General features: G+C 43.2%; 2 protein-coding genes across 12 annotated transcripts in view; one reads left to right on the top strand and one right to left on the bottom strand.

Moving 5' to 3' along the window:
• Positions 1 to 1,638: 1,638 nt before the first annotated feature.
• LOC111863552 (DNA repair protein complementing XP-A cells homolog) lies at positions 1,639 to 8,371 on the bottom strand. Its single transcript, XM_023849975.2, has 6 exons — positions 8,021 to 8,371; positions 6,911 to 7,028; positions 5,015 to 5,142; positions 2,992 to 3,157; positions 2,799 to 2,916; positions 1,639 to 2,081 (listed from the first exon to the last, which is right to left on the bottom strand). Exons 1-6 carry the CDS (start codon positions 8,206 to 8,208, stop codon positions 1,927 to 1,929), a joined length of 873 nt encoding a protein of 290 aa, XP_023705743.1. The 5' UTR covers positions 8,209 to 8,371; the 3' UTR covers positions 1,639 to 1,926.
• Positions 8,372 to 8,430: 59 nt separating this feature from the next.
• Positions 8,431 to 18,462, top strand: part of LOC111863551 (protein lin-10) — a 63,689-nt gene continuing 53,657 nt past the window's right edge. For 7 of the 11 annotated variants that reach the window (XM_023849964.2, XM_023849965.2, XM_023849969.2 and 4 more), the window contains exon 1: positions 8,431 to 8,766. The gene's annotated coding sequence lies outside the window, so the exon portion shown is untranslated. The remainder of the gene's footprint in view (positions 8,767 to 18,462) is intronic. The other 4 variants (XM_023849974.2, XM_023849971.2, XM_023849973.2 and 1 more) reach the window with 1 other exon arrangement.

Genomic DNA, 18,462 nt, shown 5'->3' with positions numbered 1-18,462 from the left:
CCGGTGCTGGTGGCAACAAGACAGCACAATGATAGTAAGTAAAAGTAAAGGTATCCCTATAACAGCCCGTGGAGGCCCATAGGACTGTGAGACGTCGAGACTCCCACATTTTCTAGACAATTGGCTCACAGATGGTGGTGAGGTTGTTAGCCCTCCATGCCGGCTGACCTTTACCACCAGGAATATTCCTGGTACTCATATCTGTTAGAGGCCGAGTTGATCCCAGCGCCATAATGCAGCTGGAAGGATTAGGTAAATTGCAAAAATCCATGTCATTGGGATTTGATCCCATGACCTTCCAGCTTGTAGCATAGTGCCTCAACCAACTACACTACCACATGTCCCCAAGACAGCGCAGTGATACCCAATGACATGGTAGTGGCGTAAAACAAACTGATATCAGGAATGAAAGTGGTTACTGAAAATAACTGCCCCAAAACATGGTAGACGTTACAGTAGTTTTTACACTGCTTACTGCTCTCAGCACACGCTGCCCAGTATAGTGAAACCCCCATTTAAAGTTTTTGCGGACCAACGGATCTGAACACTCGGCTGAAAAAATTTTAAATGGAGGAAAATTTAACAGATTGACTTGGGATCACTGAAATTGAATGTTAAATGAGGGAAAACCTTAAATCAAGGCATATTAGATGGGGATTTCACTGTAAACCCTCGTTATAATGCCCTAATGTGGGGGAGGGGGTGTCTGTTACTGCTGATGTCAATTATAACTGAGTGAAGGGATAATTCATGGGAGGACACCATAGCATACATAGCCAAGACACACAACAGACATAGAAACACAATGTGATGACAGAGAGGTTTTTATACAGGGGTCTTAAATTTTACACAGTTTTCTAACTATCAAACCTTCTTAGTGCCCCAAAATCTCTAAAAATTCACAATCGTACACAGCCAGATTTGGTTCATTATAATGAGGGTTTGCTCTTCTGTTTGAAATCTGAAGTCCTCAAAGCAGAGAACACTGAGTAACAGTCTTCTGTAGTGTGACGCCGTGTAGTCTGGTAGACAGATACCAAGATTTCCAAGGAAACTGCTACCTCCTGAAGATGGAAGCAGCACATTCCTCCAAACCACTGATACCCGTGTACCAAACTACATGGCATCACATCGCAGGAGCCTGGACTCTTACTGCTACTGTCATTTTGATATATCACTGAACAGGTTAACGTAGTGGTACTGTCACTTCTTCCATCTATAATGCAACAGTACCAATATAGATTGGATGACACTAATACACATTTAATTCACTAGTGAATCTACACTGATATTGCTGCGTTGTACACAGAAGAATACTAAAGTGATACTTTCATCCAACAGGATGCTGAAATATAGTATTAATGGTAATGTCCCAAACTTGTATCTGGGGAGGTTCTCAGTTTGAATCTTAGCCAGGACACTGGCCAAATGGACGCAGATTTTTCATGGGTTTCCTCAGCCCTCCAGGCAAATGCTGGGATAGTAACTTCATAAGGCCATGACCACTGCCTTCCAAATGCTTTCCAATTCATAAATCATTGTATCATCTGACATTATACTTTTAAGTATAGAAGGTGTCTTTTAAAAAGAGAAATATGAACTTATAGCTGACAGACCATTTCTACCAGAATTTCTCACTTTATCACAACAAATGCTTTTATTTTTATAACATCGAGTTTTCTACATTTATGCTTTGCTTAAAATATTCATCATTTATGGAGGAGGGCTAAAGCACTACCACCACCAGCAGAAAACGAAAAAAAAAAAACACTGAACTATGCAGATGCTCCTGTACTCAAGCCCTACTCATCTGTAAATAACAGAGTATCTCATTCACTGTGTGGAGCTGACATCACACAATGACTGCATCTTCGTGTTCATTCCCTGTAAACTCACAGCATAACATCTGATCCAATCAACTGCCCCTCACATCTTCTCATATGTTTCTGCATAGTCACAAGTAATGCACGTATGAGTGTATGTATCATCAGCTTTGTTGTAAGTCTCTGGTCCAAACTGATGCTCGTGTGATGATTTATTAGTGCGATCATAGAGACTGCTTCGTACTGACATACGCAAAGCTGTCAACATAAGAATACAAATCATCAATCCAACTGCTCTTTCAGATACTAAACACAGTTTCTTGTTCAGAACTGTACTGTCTGGTGGGGAAGGTTTCTACGTGTCCGTCTGTAGATTAACTACAGACAGTACTGTGACACAATGCCTGAAAGCCAGAGCAGAGGTCAGTGGCCTGGTAACACATATTTCTGTGACAATGGAACCACAAGACATGGTGACTTATATTCTGTTTGCCCTGAAGTTAGTTCAGAGTTCATTTGGGAGGGAGCCATCATTTGAGGGTTCAGTGCAGTCACAAGTGATTCTTCCCTCGGCATTCAGCTGTCGGGTGTTAACCAGCAGACAGCGGAAGCTGATGACTGACTCGTAAATCAGAATCGAGTCAGTCAACTCATAGTCTAGTGAGAAATGGAGCGAGTCTTAGACAGTCATTGATTGTGATCTGTTATAATTGGTTACAATTGTAAAGAAATGCCAGCAAATCCAATCATCCAATCCGGAACCCATTATGTGTCACGCAAGCCCCTCATACGTGGGGCAGTAAAATGTAAGTTGGCCAGTTATAGTTCAGGTGGTTACATGCTCAGGCTGGGTCGGTTCATGTGGGATTTGTGGTGGATGAAGTGGCACTGGGGCAGATTTTCCTGGCAGTTGTCATTACTTCAAATGCTCCAACTCTCATGACCACTGCTGCTACCCCTACCACCGGTTCATACCTTTCAGCTGCTTGTTGTATTTCTTAATTTTGGATTTTGCCCGTTCTTCCTCCCTCCGTTCCTGTTCAGCCTCGAGCTGCTCTTCTGATCCCCATACCTCCAGTGCACGGCGTTCCACCTATAAAGAAATGCCATCAGATTAATGAAATCATAACTGGATGGAAGATGCATCAGTTATTGACTATGAGAGGACCTGCAGTTCGAGGTACAGCTTCATGCTTCCCCAGCGCACGTTATGAGGATTCTTCTTCATGATAAACTTGAGTGGTGGATCTCGCTTCTCCAGGTCACAGTCTTTCAGCAGATACACATTCTTAGCATCTGTTTTTGTAATGAGCTGATGCTTCTCTTCATTGTCCCTGCAGGAGAACAAGTTACGCTTTGAAGGATATTGCTTCCAGCATGTAGTTAGTCTGCATAGGAAAACTGCCTCCATGTTCATGGTAGAGGAGTGAAGTTACACTTTCTTAATGGTTTCTGATTTTTATCAGGACAGATCAATAATTACTGTTTGGTAAAGCGCTGGAAGTCCCATACTAAGGGAGCCCTTCGGTCAGAGAGGGACTTTACTAGTCGATTATTTGGTCAGTTACTGAGCTGCGATATCTTCATGAGTACAGTGAAATGGCTTACAGGCCAGATGACTGAGGAATTGGATTTCAATTCTTGGCAGGGGCAAGAGATTTTTCTCTTCTCCACAGTGGCCAGATTGGCTCTGAGGCCTACATGACTGGGGTGTGAACATGACCACTCACCTGCATCCAGTGCCAAGGTTAAGTATGTGTAGAGCTGTACCTCCATTCCCCCCATATGTCTTCATGACTTGATTCTTAATTAATTAAGCACAGGGACAACTTTATTTTTACCTTTACATTTATAGTGTACTCATGAATGCCCTTGATAATGGAGAAGAGACATGAATAAACAAAAACACAGACAATCCAACTTGGGGATGTGATCAGGAGACCAAAGTGACTGTTGCATACAGAAGCTCTACACAGAGCATTCAATTTGTTCAGTTATAGCAAAAACCATATGACCTATGGAAAATGTGTGATAAACATAAGCTGTGCAGTTAATTCTTCTCTATAACATTATTCAGGCTTGTAAATATTTGGGAAGTTATGCTTGACATGTGCACAGAAAAGCACGTTAGCCTTCACATGAAAGAGCCATTAAAATTTTCCAATCAAAATAGGAGTTGAAATAGCTCACCATTTCTTTGTAAGGCCTTCTACTATAAAGAAATTTCATGATAATCTGTCCAGCAGTTCTCCAAGTTGTATTATGTGTACAGACAGAAGATAGTACTAAGCGCCACAGGGTTGCAAGTAGTCCTAAAAAGGTACACGTGTGCTGCACACCAGATAATCCAAACAGGGTAATCAGGAGCATCAGTTAGCTGGAGATAAAAAGGCCTGGATTGGGTGAGCAGCCGTGCTTTAATATCGGTGGACGCGGGCTCTCTGTGGTACTGTTTCAGCATTACCACAGTGGGACATATGAAGGGAAGTTACCACCAGCAAAGTGAGCCATGGAAATAGTTCTCAGGGCCCTTTCATAGTCGCCACTTTCAAGATCTGCCCTTTTGCAGTTACCTCCTTCATAATCATTTCCTCTATCCCACCCTTGGTTTTGGTCAAGTTTATTCGCTGTGCCCCCAATCCCCATCTTTTCTACTTACTGCTCATGTCTACTCAGAACAGGGGGCCACATAAAGGTAAAGTTGTCCCTGTGCTTAACTAATTAAGCACTATGTCATGAAGGCGTATGGGGAAGTGCATGGATAGATCCGCATTTTCTTGACCTCGGGTCTAGTTGGAGGTGAGTGGTCAGCTTCGTGCCCCGACCGCTTTACCCCCGGAGAAAGATCCTCCAGTACCCATTATATAGGAGGCTAGGTGGGCCCCAGAGCTGGTTTGGTCAATGTGGAGAAGAGAACATTCTCGACCCGACTGGGACAAAAACTCTGACCTGTAGGTTATACAGTCCATAACCAGTCGCTAAACCGACTGCACCATCCTGGCTCCTACAGGAGGCCACATGCTGTACCAGACTACATGGTGTCATAATTACTGATACTGACAAAAAAATTACATTGTATGTAACAATCTGCTTCTGTGACTGCACAGAAAACCACAGGATGATTCCTTACAGTACCCTGCTGTAACTTTCCTGATCCTCCGTCAGATATCTCTGAAAGTCCGGATCTGTACCTGCAGCTATCACACACTGGATGATCAAAGTTCTGGAAGAGGTAGGAATCATCAAACTCTTCCTTGCACTCTTTGCAAATAGGTCGGTCTGGTTCAATGACAGGTGCTGGTTCAGCTGTGAGCTTGATCTGCCAACAGACACATTGGTAAGATACAAGTCTGAACAGTGTAACCAGCAGACTCAAGTACTGAACTGTCATTATGATGCATCATGAGTAAGACCATGAGACATGTGCTAGTGGACTGATGGCAACAAACTGTTTTGTAAGAAAGGGAAATCCAACTGGAATAACTACACGGAAACATGTAATGGGATAAGAGGTGAGGAACATAAACAGTTGCCCACCTGTCCTGTAAGTTGTGTATGTTTCTGACTCTGCATCAGTTGAGATAGCTCAGTGAGTACAGTGAGTAGGGTATGGCCTGGAGAGCCCAATCAGACCACTGGGGAGGTGTGAAGCTGTTCAGTCACCATCTAATACTGAGGTGAAGAATTCATGGAGTTATACCACCATAGCATGATGCTTAATTAGGAACATGGGCTACTTTACTGTCACCTCTTTAAGGGTGCTCTCAGTAGCTCAGCTTATGAAATGTTGAACATGTTTGGTTCCCGAACCCAGTGGTACTGTCTGGTGCTCACACAAGAACCATGCTGGTACTGCGGAAGCCAGGGAATTACAGAATGTGCATAAGGTTGCGAATTTGATTATAATTACCAATATAATTAATTACCAATGAGGTCACTGGATTTTTCAAGTGGCCTGATTCTTCCAGCCGCACTATGGCCCTGGGGTCGATTCAGCCTCCAGGCTGAGTACCAGGAATTTTCCTGGGGGTAAAGGGTGGCTGGCACATAAGGCTGACAATCTCGCCACCATCTGTGAGCTGACTGTCTAGAAAATGTGGCATCCTCAAAGTCTGACAATCCTATGGGCTTCCATGGCCTGTTACAGGGATAGCTTTACCTTTACCTTAGATGGAGTAATTTTATCATATAAGTTTACAGAAAACTATGATTTACCATTTATAGTAATGATGTTCACAATGAAAAACAGAATGGGCAGACAGATTAGACTTGTTAATATGCTTCCTTTTTTTTTTTGTATGGTTCATTTTATGCTGCTGTCAGTATTTCAGACTACTGCACTGAACGGTGGTATGAATACTGAAGAATGAGTTGGAGAGGATTCAGAAGGAAGAGATCAGAATTTCACCACATACTATCCCAACAGTTGTCTGGAGGAACTGAAGAAAACCACAAGAAACCTCAGTTAGGAAAGGTGGTGTCCTGGCCAAGATCTGAACCAACCACCCTCCGAAATACAAGTTCACAGTGTTACCATTGCCTGACCTGCTTGGAAATAATATGGTCAAAATGAAGGAATTTTGTAGTTAAATTCCTCTGCACCTGATGTAATGGTTATCCCCTGTGACTCAATTGCCTGGAACTATACTGAGGCCATGGAAAGAAGTCTCACTGATGGTGGGAATGACAGCACTTGAGGCTTCCATCTTTTTACCTACTGCTGTATTCTCCTCCAACCCCCTTCTGGCCTATGTCAACATACCCAAAAAGGACTTGTTACTAGCAAAGGTTCATACACGTGAACTGGATGGCTATGAGTCAAAGAGAACAGAGGCAAGCATGCCAGGAAGGGAAACTGAGGAGTCAGTCCACAGGACTTATTTCCTTGGCCTCAGTGTAGGTAGTGGCACTTCACCCACACCATATACAGTCTTCAGAGCATTTGTAAGAATGAGGATCAGTACAGAGAGATGAGCTGGGCTCCATGCAGAGGTAGCTTTACATGTGTGCGCTGCATCTCGCATCCCAGCAGTGTTTATTCTACGTGAACTCTATCTTAGTGTAACTTCTCACTCCAATGTTCATACCGGTTCATCATCCTCATCATCTCCCACTTTCTCCTCCAGTAAAAATCCACCACCAGTGTCTATGAACTTACTGCCCTGGACCTTAATCACACTCTTCTCTACAGAATCGGCCGTATTTCTGAAAAATAAATGGAATTCAGAAACATTTGTTTCAGTTTTATTTGTACATTGACAGAGCAACTGGAGACTATATTGTACAGGTCAACCAAAAGGTGTACCACTCTGTGCTGAGTAACATGAGCAACAGCAAAGCCAGTGTCTGACTGTACATTTCTTACTTCCACTCAGCACTTATCACCAGCTGTGCAGCAACACAACAGTGTCTTGTCACTATTTGCTTGTATAATAAATATCAATATATAATAAACAATACTCCTGATATACACATTTCCACCTGATTCTGTGTCCTTGTTGCATGCCTAGAAATTACATGGCATTGTACAGGAATATGTGCGAATTTTAATTTAGAGACAGTACGTGTGAAGTACATTACGCTAACCATTTTTATTGTAATTTTCTGAACTCCCTACCATAACTGGATTTTGGGCAGATTAAAACTCCTTCTGGGGCCACCCAGTAGCATAGTTGGTTAAGGCACTATGCTACAAGCTGGAACGTCGAGGGATCAAATCCCAGTGAGGTCACTGGATTTTACAATTGACATAATCCTTCCAGCTGCACTATGGCCCTGGGGTTGACTCAGCCTCTAACAAAAATGAGTACCAGGAATCTTCCTGGGGGGGTAAAGGATGGCCGGCTCGTAAGGCTGACAACCTTACCGCCGTCTATGAGCCAACTGTTTACAAGATGTGGGAGCTTTGACCTCGCACACATCTATGGGCCTTCACAGCCTGTTACAGGTGCAGCTTTACCCTATTTTTACCATATTTTCAATGTGTTGGCCAAAAGAGAACCACAGATGCAGTCACTGGATGCATGGCTTCTAAAGAATTGGCAGTTCCTGTAGTCACTGTATGTGAATAATATGAAGATGTGGTGATACGGTTGCGATAATTATTAGCCAGTTCTCTTTTCTCTTATTGACATTCTTCAATCGCTGGGCAGAAACTGATATGTAGTATAACAACATAACATTAAAAGTATACTTACATTTTAGCATAAGGATGGGGTATAAGCCTAGCTTGTTTTAAAAGTAATGCAGTTTGTCTATTTCTCTCAATTCTTGCCTTTTGGGATACTGTTAAGGTTGTGTTATCGTTTGTACAGTTGTTCCCGCTGCCCCCTTGTACGTCCTTCGCTCCTTCATATTCTTCATTATTGTCATTACTGACGTTCATTTTATTATATATCAAATATCAAAAAAACATAACCTCAAATTGCAATTTATAAAGTTGTTTTCCTTCGTTGTACGTCACAGTTTATAATCCCCACAATAAACTTAGTAACCATGTGATGCACATCTGTTATATTCTGAAATCACTCTGTGATAGAAAAGGGTGGTTCGTAGGAACCGTGAACGAGAGATCGAAATCAAAGTTAATAGTTTGAAAAGTTGCCGTACGTGACAGCAAATTGTAACAAGACAATGTGCTCTATATTATACTCAGCTTTTAATGTTTAAACAGTTCTTTGTCAACATCAGATAACCTTTCATGTATTACAGGTGCTGGCAGATGTAAATTTGTACGATGCATTTAACATAACGTTGGAAAATGAATTCGGTCATGTAATTGCTGTGCTCAGATCAATAGGAATATCTTTCTTTCAATATTTGACACTCTCACGGTGCTGCTGTCTAGCAGGATTATGTTGCAGTACGAGTGAAATGGTGTAAATTGCGCGTTGTTAGGTGTGTAGTTGTTAATAGGTATAATTCCAGATTTTAGTGTATAAAGGTAAGAAATTGAATTCTATTTTATAGTACATTGATTGGATTGCAGAAGTTTACCATCCTGACTATCGGCATTCCTACATTCGATCTCTTTCTGTGGAACGGATCTTGACGGATCGATGAAAGGCATTCCTGGGCCATGCCTGTCTGTCTGGGGTACAGGAGTAGACAAACAGAAAATTCTCATTATAGACTAAGCATCGCCTCGCGTGTCCCAAGATATGTGGGCGACGGCGGTCTGTTACTACAAAAATTTTATGTAATTGATATTTTCGTTGGTACACATCATGTTGATCATTGACATAAAACATCGTGTCATGTCATATGGAAAGAAATAACTTTTTAGTAATGCTTAGAAATTGAATAATGCTAGGTTGGGAAGGTTTCTTTGCGTATTAGAATGTCAGATCCTACCCTTTCGGAATGTAATCGTGTTGGGGAGGGGGGAAATATATTAACAAAGCATTTTAATATGTGGCTATGAAATCTACTAAGTCAGCCAGTAGTAGAAGATTTCAGTATGGGCACCTGCCTGAAACATTTTTCCCTATTAAAATTATTAATCATAAAGCTATTTCTGCCCAATAGTAACACATTCAGCTGTAGTCTGATCCAGAAACCATGTAAACCAGGGCTGTCAAACTTGAGATCACTGAGGGATTGCACTGTATCTTGTGTGTATGTACCCATTTGCCTCATTGTAAAAATTATGTTCTCCAGTACACTGATACAGCAGTGAAGCACAAGTTCATGAATAAGAATTGAATGACTGAAGTTTAAAAGCACTTACTTAAATTCAATAGACCATGTACTGTAATCTTACGCACAGAAATTAAAAAATTAAAAAATCAATCAGTGATCAGTGGGAATAAAATAGAATACTATTTTTAATCTTGGGTGATCGGGCAGTGCAATTGTTGTGAGCACATAATGAAGCTGGTAGTGTTGCCGGGTTAATGGTTCTTAAAAGTAATCCACTAGAGGTGTGAAGAATTGTACTGATATTGTGTATTGAGTCACTTTAGCTCCATGTTTTTATGTAATTTGTTATGTGTCATGTGAAATCAGTTAAAAATTACACAATATTTAGTTAGGACTCTTTGTAAAGTTAATTTAATAGGATTTACTTCGCTTTTTAAAGAGTAGGAAAATTTTAACATATATTTTTGGGATTGGAAGAATCCCCTTGAAGGCGGCCCAGAACTTGCTCGTGGGCTGCATGTGCCCTAGAGGAAACACGATTTGGAACGCTTTCTTGTTCTCATCTCTCTCCATATGTTGTGAGCTTGAGAAGACTGTTGTTATGTAGCTTTCACATGACATTACCAGTGTATAAAGTGCATTTGAAGAGTTCTGAAATATGTGTTTATTTGTCTGTGTCCAACCTTCGATGAACTTCTGACTTTAACTAACTATATGCAAAGTCATAACTTGTACTCTTTACCAACTGTAGTTAGAATTATCACGTGATTGAGGATGAGATGGGTAGGCCATGTAGCACGAATGGGCAAAGAGGAATGCATATAGGGTATTGGTGGGAAAGCCAGAAGGAAAGAGACCACTAGGAAGACCAAGTTGTAAGTGGGTGAATTGTATTAAAATGGATTTTAGAAAGATAAGATGGGATGGTATGGACTGGATTGGCCTGGCTTAGGATAGTGACCAGTGGAGGGCCCTTGTGAACATGGTAATGAACCTTTGGGCTCCATGAACTGCTGTGAAATTCTTGAGTAGCTGCACAACTGGCAGCTACTCAAGAAGGGTTCAGGTCCATGAAGTAAGTGAACTACATGCAGAAGTATCCTTGAGAAACTGATAATTGTACCACTACTCAAGATATTGCCATGATTACTGCATTTACAAGACATCACCACTGGTCCTTGCCATGTGCTGCATATGCGGTCCATGTTCTAATATCTTATTTTTTGTTCATCATTTTCTGTTGCTTGTGTCATTCCAAGGGATATGTTCAAGGCTAAGGCACCCTCTGTTGTTTTGTAACATGTTGATTTGTTTATGTCTCATCAGCCACCAAGCTGGAGGCCACCCCTTGTCTGCTGTTTGAGACTGCTTACTCAGTATGCTTGCAGCTGATGCCATGCCTTTGTGACAGGGGACGCACTTAACATGAATTACAGATGCTAAGGACTGGCCTGCTGTTACTGCTTTCTGTTGCCCTGTCTGAACACTGCGGTCATGTGTCATTCAGGGCACTAGTGCTCTGTGTTGTTAAGTTGTATTGAAAGGCTGTAGAGTGCTCTGTTTCCTGTTGGCTGTGTTTGCAGCAGCAAATCCTGGTCAGAGATTGTCAAGAGAATTGATTTATTTTTAGTTTATTAATGATGCTGTAAGTAACTGACACTTTATAACATTGAATGATTTGATGATGGTGGAAAATGAAATGTAAATGATAGTGGATGGAAGCAGTCGTGGCCTAATTTGAGATACTGTCCCAGCATCTTCCTGGAGGGACTGAGGAAGGCAGAGAAAACGCTCAGTCAAAATGACTTCTCTCATATCTGAGAATTGAAGCAGGAGCTCTATCCACTCAGCTGTGACATGTGGTGTAGCCTTCATGTTTTGTATAGCTGTGGTGATACAGGATCATCAAGTATGAGTCATAACAGCATGAGGTCATGCTGTGTGCTCTGTATGAAGTAGATTTTCTGCATTACAGTCTGTATAAGATAAGAGAATGATGTTGGTGTGTTATGTGCTGTTTTTGTCCTGTTATCTGTGAAGATATCAGCTGTAGGTAAAGAGTGGTTTTGTGTGACAGTCTTCATTACATGAATGTTGAAGGGCCCCAGTTCTGTGATCACTCGATGGTGTAGAGTTTGGTGTTCCTGGTGTTGTAGTTCACACGTGTAAAGGTGTGCTCGGTGGTAGGTTTGTGTCAGAAGTCTGATACCACGTCCGGGTAGGTTTTGCTTGTAATTTTGAGTTTATAAATACAGCAAGCGTTTTTACTTTGTTGACCAGTTCCATAGCTCTGAGCTTCACAGCGACCTGTGCACCACAGATTGTGAGTCGCATGCGAATTTTTACATTGAACCAACATGCCTGGCGGGCGATAACTTTCAGAATGGTCTCATACAGAAATACACGTTCCTCTAATGGAGCTAATAATTGATGCCTATTGATGACAAATCATAAACAAAGTACCATGCATGAACCACACTTATGGCTGTGAAACATAATGCCGGAAAACGGTCCACAAATTAATTACTTCTCTTAATTCCAGACGTTATGGGCCATCAGGCATTCTGATTCATCGGCAAAAATCATACGGTCCTTGTGGCAAACAGCGCACCGGTCGTTGTGAAGCGCAGAACCATGAACCGGTTCACAAAATTAGAACAGACTCTCTTTATAATGAAATGACTAAAATTAAAGTGCTCAGATAAATGGTTGGACAGAGCGGAGATGCAATGAGGAAGTTTGAGATTTATACAGGTCACCTGATGTTGAAACAGGCAGTGGGTTGATCGTCATGCTTGAAATGGGGAGACAGCAGCATGTGGAATTTTATTTTAACCCCCTCCAGAAAATGATCAGTTTGAAAACTGAGAAAGAGATGAAAACAATATTAAAATGAATCTTAGAGGTATTAGATTGTGGGGATGTGAACTGGATTGAGGGATGAGATCCAGTGCAGGGCGTTTGTGAAAATGGTGATGACTGATAGGTTCCATAATAGCAGAAAACTTCTTATCTGACTCAGTAAGTGAGGAAAGTCGTACCCCAGGGTGGTGGCTGTACCCCATTTTGGGCTTTGAACAGGAAGTTGAGTGAAAGTTGAGGGTTATTGATAACGGGTTGCATTCCTTTGGACAGGCTCCAGCACGGTTGCATTGCGCATGTATTGCAGCGGGCAGTTGTCCACGTGACTTCACGTAAGATATGTGGCGGGGGAAATGACACTGGATCATCTTATAACGTTAAAGAGTAACTTAGGTTTGTTGGGAGTGCAGGAGGCCAAGTGGGACAAAGATCTGTTTGAACATGCTGTAGGACAAAGGATACTATTTGAACAGATCCTACATAGGAATATCATAAACACCTCCAGGATAGCCGGTTTTCGGCTCGTGAAGAGAGTTGCCAAGCCAGTACATCGCAGCTTGCGAGAGAAAGGCCTGTGTCCAATTTGTTTCGAGATCAACAGTAATTTGTTTACTCGTGCAATGTACACGCGCAGCACTCAGGACACTTGAACTTATGCTCTGAACTGACGTTGAAACAAAATTTACAGCAGTTTGGTCTGTAGGCCGCTTGTTAGGGAGGGAACTGAGGGCAGCCCCTGGCTCGGGTGTGTGACACTCAGCTCACGCAATGTTTCGGATGCGCTGGGATTATAAATACGGTATTAGATGAAGTGACGCCATGTCTTTCCTCTGTTTCCTAGCAACGCTTGTATTGCATTTCTAAGTCCTTGTTATAGAGGTCGCTTACTTTTATCGTCTGTTTAATAGCATTCGATCCTGTCCAACCGGCATCTTGGCCGGCGCTTGTGTATAGGCTAGCATAAAGCCCGTTGTGACATTTCAAGGGAAGAATTGTTGCACTTATCAACACCATTATTGATTCGAAGCATAAAATCTAGCAAGAAAATAATGTATGTCCACTTGCAGCATTTTTTTCCTATAAAAACAGACTTCGTAAAAAAAGCTAAACGTGAGCAAGTCGAAAAAGTCCTGGAAGGACATTCACGTTTGCGCTGAAACACTAATCGTGATTCAGTACTTACTCATGGAGCTAGTGGCCTCCGTAGTCTAGGGGTAACGTGCCCACCTCATGACTCAAGGTACGCGGGTTCAAACCCGGCGGAGGTCGTGGAATTTTTAAGGGCGGAAAAATTCAGGGAACAAGTCCTCCGGGAGGGACTTTAAGCCGTGGGTCCCGTGTCGTAGATTTACGGCACGTAAAAGAACCTCATGTCTCTAGGAGACCTCTGAGCCAAATTAGGCAAATTTCCCGCCCAAGTAGTTTCCAATGCCTCCGGTAGATGGGGGAGCTTAGGTGCCACTGCCAGAGGAGGGACGACCTCACTGACAGAAAGGGACTAAGATACCACTGCCAGTAGAAGGCCGAAACCTCGCTGGCAGAAAGGGAACGATAGACCAGTACGGGTAGGGTATGGAGACAGTAGAAATTCAAAGGGGGACGCACAATAGATCAAATTGGTCTAAGTGCATGGGGTAACCCACCCCCTCAGTACTGAATAACTGAATACTCATGGAGCTGAGCCCTTCTTGAGGAGCCGCCAATTCTGCAGCCACTCAATTTCTCAGCATTTACACGATAAGTAATTGTGATTCAGTAGCTGTGCATTAAACAGCGCCGCTATCCTCTGCTCCTGTTCCTTCCTAGCTACAGGTAACATCTGTAACACCAGAATAGCAAACGTTAGCTATCTAAGTTGGACGACACGAAATTCAAACAGTTCCGTGTGAATACATCAAAAGAAGCTTGCTGTTAGGTAATGGATTGTAAAGCTATCCCTGCAACAGGCCCTGGAGGCCGAAAGGGTTGTGAGATGTCGAGGCCCCCACATTTTCTAGACAATTGACTCACAGATGGCGGTGAGGTTGTCAGCCTTACGAGCCGGCCGCCCTTTACCCCCAGGAAGATTCCTGGTACTAATTTCTGTTAGGGGCTTAGTCGACCCGATGGCCGTAGTGCGTCTGGAAGAATTGGGTCAATTCAAACAATCCAATGACATCGGGAATCGAACCCGCGACCTTCCGGCTTGTAACATAATGCCTCAACGAACTACGCCACCGCCTGGCCCGGATTATTCATGATATGCGGTAAAAATAGAAAGGGCATACCAGTGTTGGAACGAAACTTGAAATATCCAAAATCATGTTCGTTTTGTGTTTTTGTCGTGTTCGCAGCGAAAACTTGCGGAAATTATCCACGTAGCTTCTTGTCTGCCTTCCTGCCCGCATGTAACAACCCGAGACTCCCTGAACGAGTCCCTGTCTTGAAATCTTACAGGTTGTACAAAAATTTGTCGAAACCTGTCAGTTTTGGTTGAAATCGGGCAACAACAGATTTTGTACGGAGACTTTCATTTCGGCCGAAGTTGTAGAGAAGAACGAAACACGCATCTAATGCCCGATAAGTTTCACGGCTGTTAAGATAACTGCGCAGCAGTGAGCCAACGCGCCAGAATTGTTACCCTGTGCATGCATTTCCTAACTTGTTTATGTTCATGAGAGTGACCGTACTTAGCATGGAAAGTTTCCTGCAGCTTTTGACCACTTTATTGTTTAGACATCTTCTCATAGTGCTTGGTCCCCCTTTGTTGGAGAGCTTATCTAACTCATTGTTGAGACAAGCGGTAGGTTTCCTTGGATTGGGGATGAGTACATCTAAAGGCCTCTATCATCAGCTCCAGTGTTTGCTTCTCACGCTACAGCCCGATTGGAGCCGTGGTCTCCTTAGTTGTAGATGTTTTCTAAATCCATGAGACGAGCGGTAAGACTCCTTGGATGGGGGATCAGACCATCGCAAGATATGTACCGGTACAGGTCAATACAACACGGAAAATGAAGACAGACAGTGATGTCCCGAAAGGGGATAGAACCACGATGCCATTGCTTCAGATATCATGACCTCGGGTCATTGGGCCCAATTTTTTTTTCTGTATAAGATTCATTTTGGTTTAGTTCTCCACCTGCACTTTGCCACAGAAAGCGTGGAGGTTTACCTCCACGTCTATCATTCATCTTCATAGCGTTGGAGGAAACGTCATCCCTTCATCATTTAGGATCTGAGAGTCCTCCATTCGAGTTTCGTGCCGTGATGTTCTTGGACCGTCGAAGTCAGTGTAAACAAAGCGGTGTCCTGCATATCGGCTGTTCGAGCCTTATCGTGTGGTGGAGTCTCGGACACGGCTTGCTTGAAACCCCCAGCCCTTAGCGTTTCGGCCTTCCTCCCAGATCATCGATCACTGCTTAGTGTAGTTGCCTGCTCCAGCGCTAGAGGGCAGAGCACTCGGTAGCAATCAATGCGCGACAGCTGACTGGAAAGTATATTCTAGTAATAGTCAACTTGACTACAATTTCATTTTCTTTTTTGAAATGTAGTGTTACTACTCGCCGGGGCTCTGCATGGCACGGGCGTCAGTGTGGGCCCGCACCGAGGCGAGAGGACTGGGGGAGCTGGTCTGACGTACCCACTGTGTAGCGGAGCCTTTTCCTGCTTCCGTAAAGTGGCCGGGGCGTGAAGCTCACCTCCATCTACAGCATGGAGCTAGCTGTACCTCCACTACCCCATACATCTTCATGACGTGGTACTTGATTAAGCAGAGAGACTTTACTCCTGAAGAGTTCTCTCATCTGGGATATAACGCCGTGTAGTCAAAATCAACGGACTTTTCGGAGGAACATATCGCCCCCATCTTCAGGGCCGAAGACTAAGCCGAGCAAGAAACCAGCGTGAAAGCAGGTGACAAACAGAGGGAGGTGATGTTTCCCCGAAACCTCGGTTGACTTTCAGCAGACTACACGGCGTTATATCCAGAAAGGTAGAAGTCTCCATAACCACCGCTGTGACAGCCTCAACTCCTACAACTTTTCTCTTTATAATCAACAAATTTTCAGGCACAGTTTCCGACTCTTTCGTTCTCTTATGTTTAATTACTTTTAAATCCTCACGGTTTATGGGCAAATTGCGTTGGACATAAAATGTGTTTCGTTTCTCTCTGCAACTTCTCGAAAGATTTTTCTCTCCGATAAATATTTACGAGGTTTCGGCAGAGACGCGGGCACGAGTGCGCGTGTCTGTCGTCTTGATTTCAGCTGCAGTTGGAATGCGGGACTTCCCAGTTAGTACGGAATCCTGTTCAACGATTGTCCAAGCCAAGTAGGCACATTTCTGCAAGTTCTTGTTGCAAACGCTTCAAAAATGTCAAGTTAGAGTATAACAGATCAGTTCGGACCTCACAGAGAGCACTCCGTCTCCATAACAGTGATCGATCGGTTAATGTTGTTTAGGGAAATAACCGCAGCTTAATTTGAGAATCGTGGAACATATGAACACACTATGTTGGCAAAATGGAGAGTTGTGTAATGTTACAGCAAGTGGTACATATGGTTACCATCGTGCTTTAGAGGGTTGAGTTACTGGAAGGTGAGCGCGTGTGCACAGTTACGACCGATGAGCAATGTGGCGCCACGGCCCGGTGGGGCTGCAGGCGGTGGGTCGCTGTCACAGGTCATCTGTCAACTCTTCAATCGCCGATTGCTTCCTGAGCACAGCCATAGCGCGTTTCATGTTGCAGGAGCTTTTTTCCTTCTCTCTTTCGCCATTCTAATTTCGTATTTCTTCTTCTTCTTCTCCTTCTTCTTCTCCCTCATCATCTTTCTCTCCGGTCATCATGTTCCTTTATATTGTTGTTACGTTCTTAACGCGCCGCTCCGGCAGCCTTAACCCTTTAACTAGGAGGAAACGGCGGCTGTAATATGTAAGATAGGTATGATGTGTTCCGTAAAGCCTGTACTGACAGGGGACTGGTGTGTAGTGCAGAGGAAGAGTTTTCAGTAACATTTTATACACAGTGTGTCCAGGTTCAGTTAGGACTGTGTTCATTAAAAACACAAGACGTGAATTATTTTCAAAATTTCACTCTTTTTATTCAAAATAGTCTCCTTCTGAATAAATACATAGCTGGAATCGATTGAAAAGTTTACATTCCCTTTGGATGTCCTGGATGGTGTCGTGACGGTCTCCTTTCATCGGCAACTTAACTTTTGGGAACAGCCAGAAATCTGCTGGAGCCAAATCTGGCGAATACGGAGGATGATCAAGGACTGTGATCCCTTTTCTGGCCAAGAAATCGCGCACGATCTTCGATTTGGGGGGTGGGGCATTGTCGTGGAGGAGCGACCAGGAACCTTGCTCTCGATATTCAAGTCGAATTCGAAGAATTCTCGCCCACAAACGATTGAGGACTCTGAGATAATCAGAATTCACTGTTTGACGTTTTTGCAGAAATTCCTTATGAATGATTCCTTTGGAATCGAAGAAAACGGTTAGCAGTGTCTTTACTCGACTCTTTTGCATGCGCACTTTCTTTGGTTTCAGCTTCTTTGGGCTCAACCACTCTGCACTCTGCCGCTTTGTGAGAGGCTCATATTGAAAATACCATGTCTCGTCACCAGCAACAATCGATTTTGTAAATTTTGTATCACTTTGGGCCGACCGTAACATATCTTTGCAGTGTTCCACTCTGGCATGTTTTTCATCGCCTGACAGTGCTTGCGGTACAGACCGCGCACAGACCTTCCGTTTGCTCAAGTCCTCGGTCAAAATTTGATGCAAAGTACTTTTTGGTATTCCCAAAAGCTTCTCGATGAGTCTTGCAGAAACAAATCTGTCTGATGCAAGGATTTCGGTCACTTTTTTCACATTTTCTTCATTGCGACTTGTTTTCGGCTTTGATGCACGTGGAGCGTCTTCAGTGTCCTCCCTGCCGTCACGAAATACAGCCTACCATCGAAAAATGTTCGAGCGACTCAAACAATCACTACCGTACACACTTTTCATCGTTTCGTACGCTTCTCCGGCTGTTTTGCCTAACTTCAAACAAAATTTGATGTTGGCTCGCTGTTCAAAAGCCATTTTCCGACGAGCGTCAGAACGGTACTGTTACATTCCAGGTCAGAATACATGATGCAGCGATGCTTGCCCT

This window comes from Cryptotermes secundus, unplaced genomic scaffold (genome assembly GCF_002891405.2).
Source record: "Cryptotermes secundus unplaced genomic scaffold, Csec_1.0 scaffold184, whole genome shotgun sequence".
NCBI lineage: Eukaryota > Metazoa > Arthropoda > Insecta > Blattodea > Kalotermitidae > Cryptotermes > Cryptotermes secundus.
This window is presented reverse-complemented; position numbering and strand designations above follow the sequence as displayed.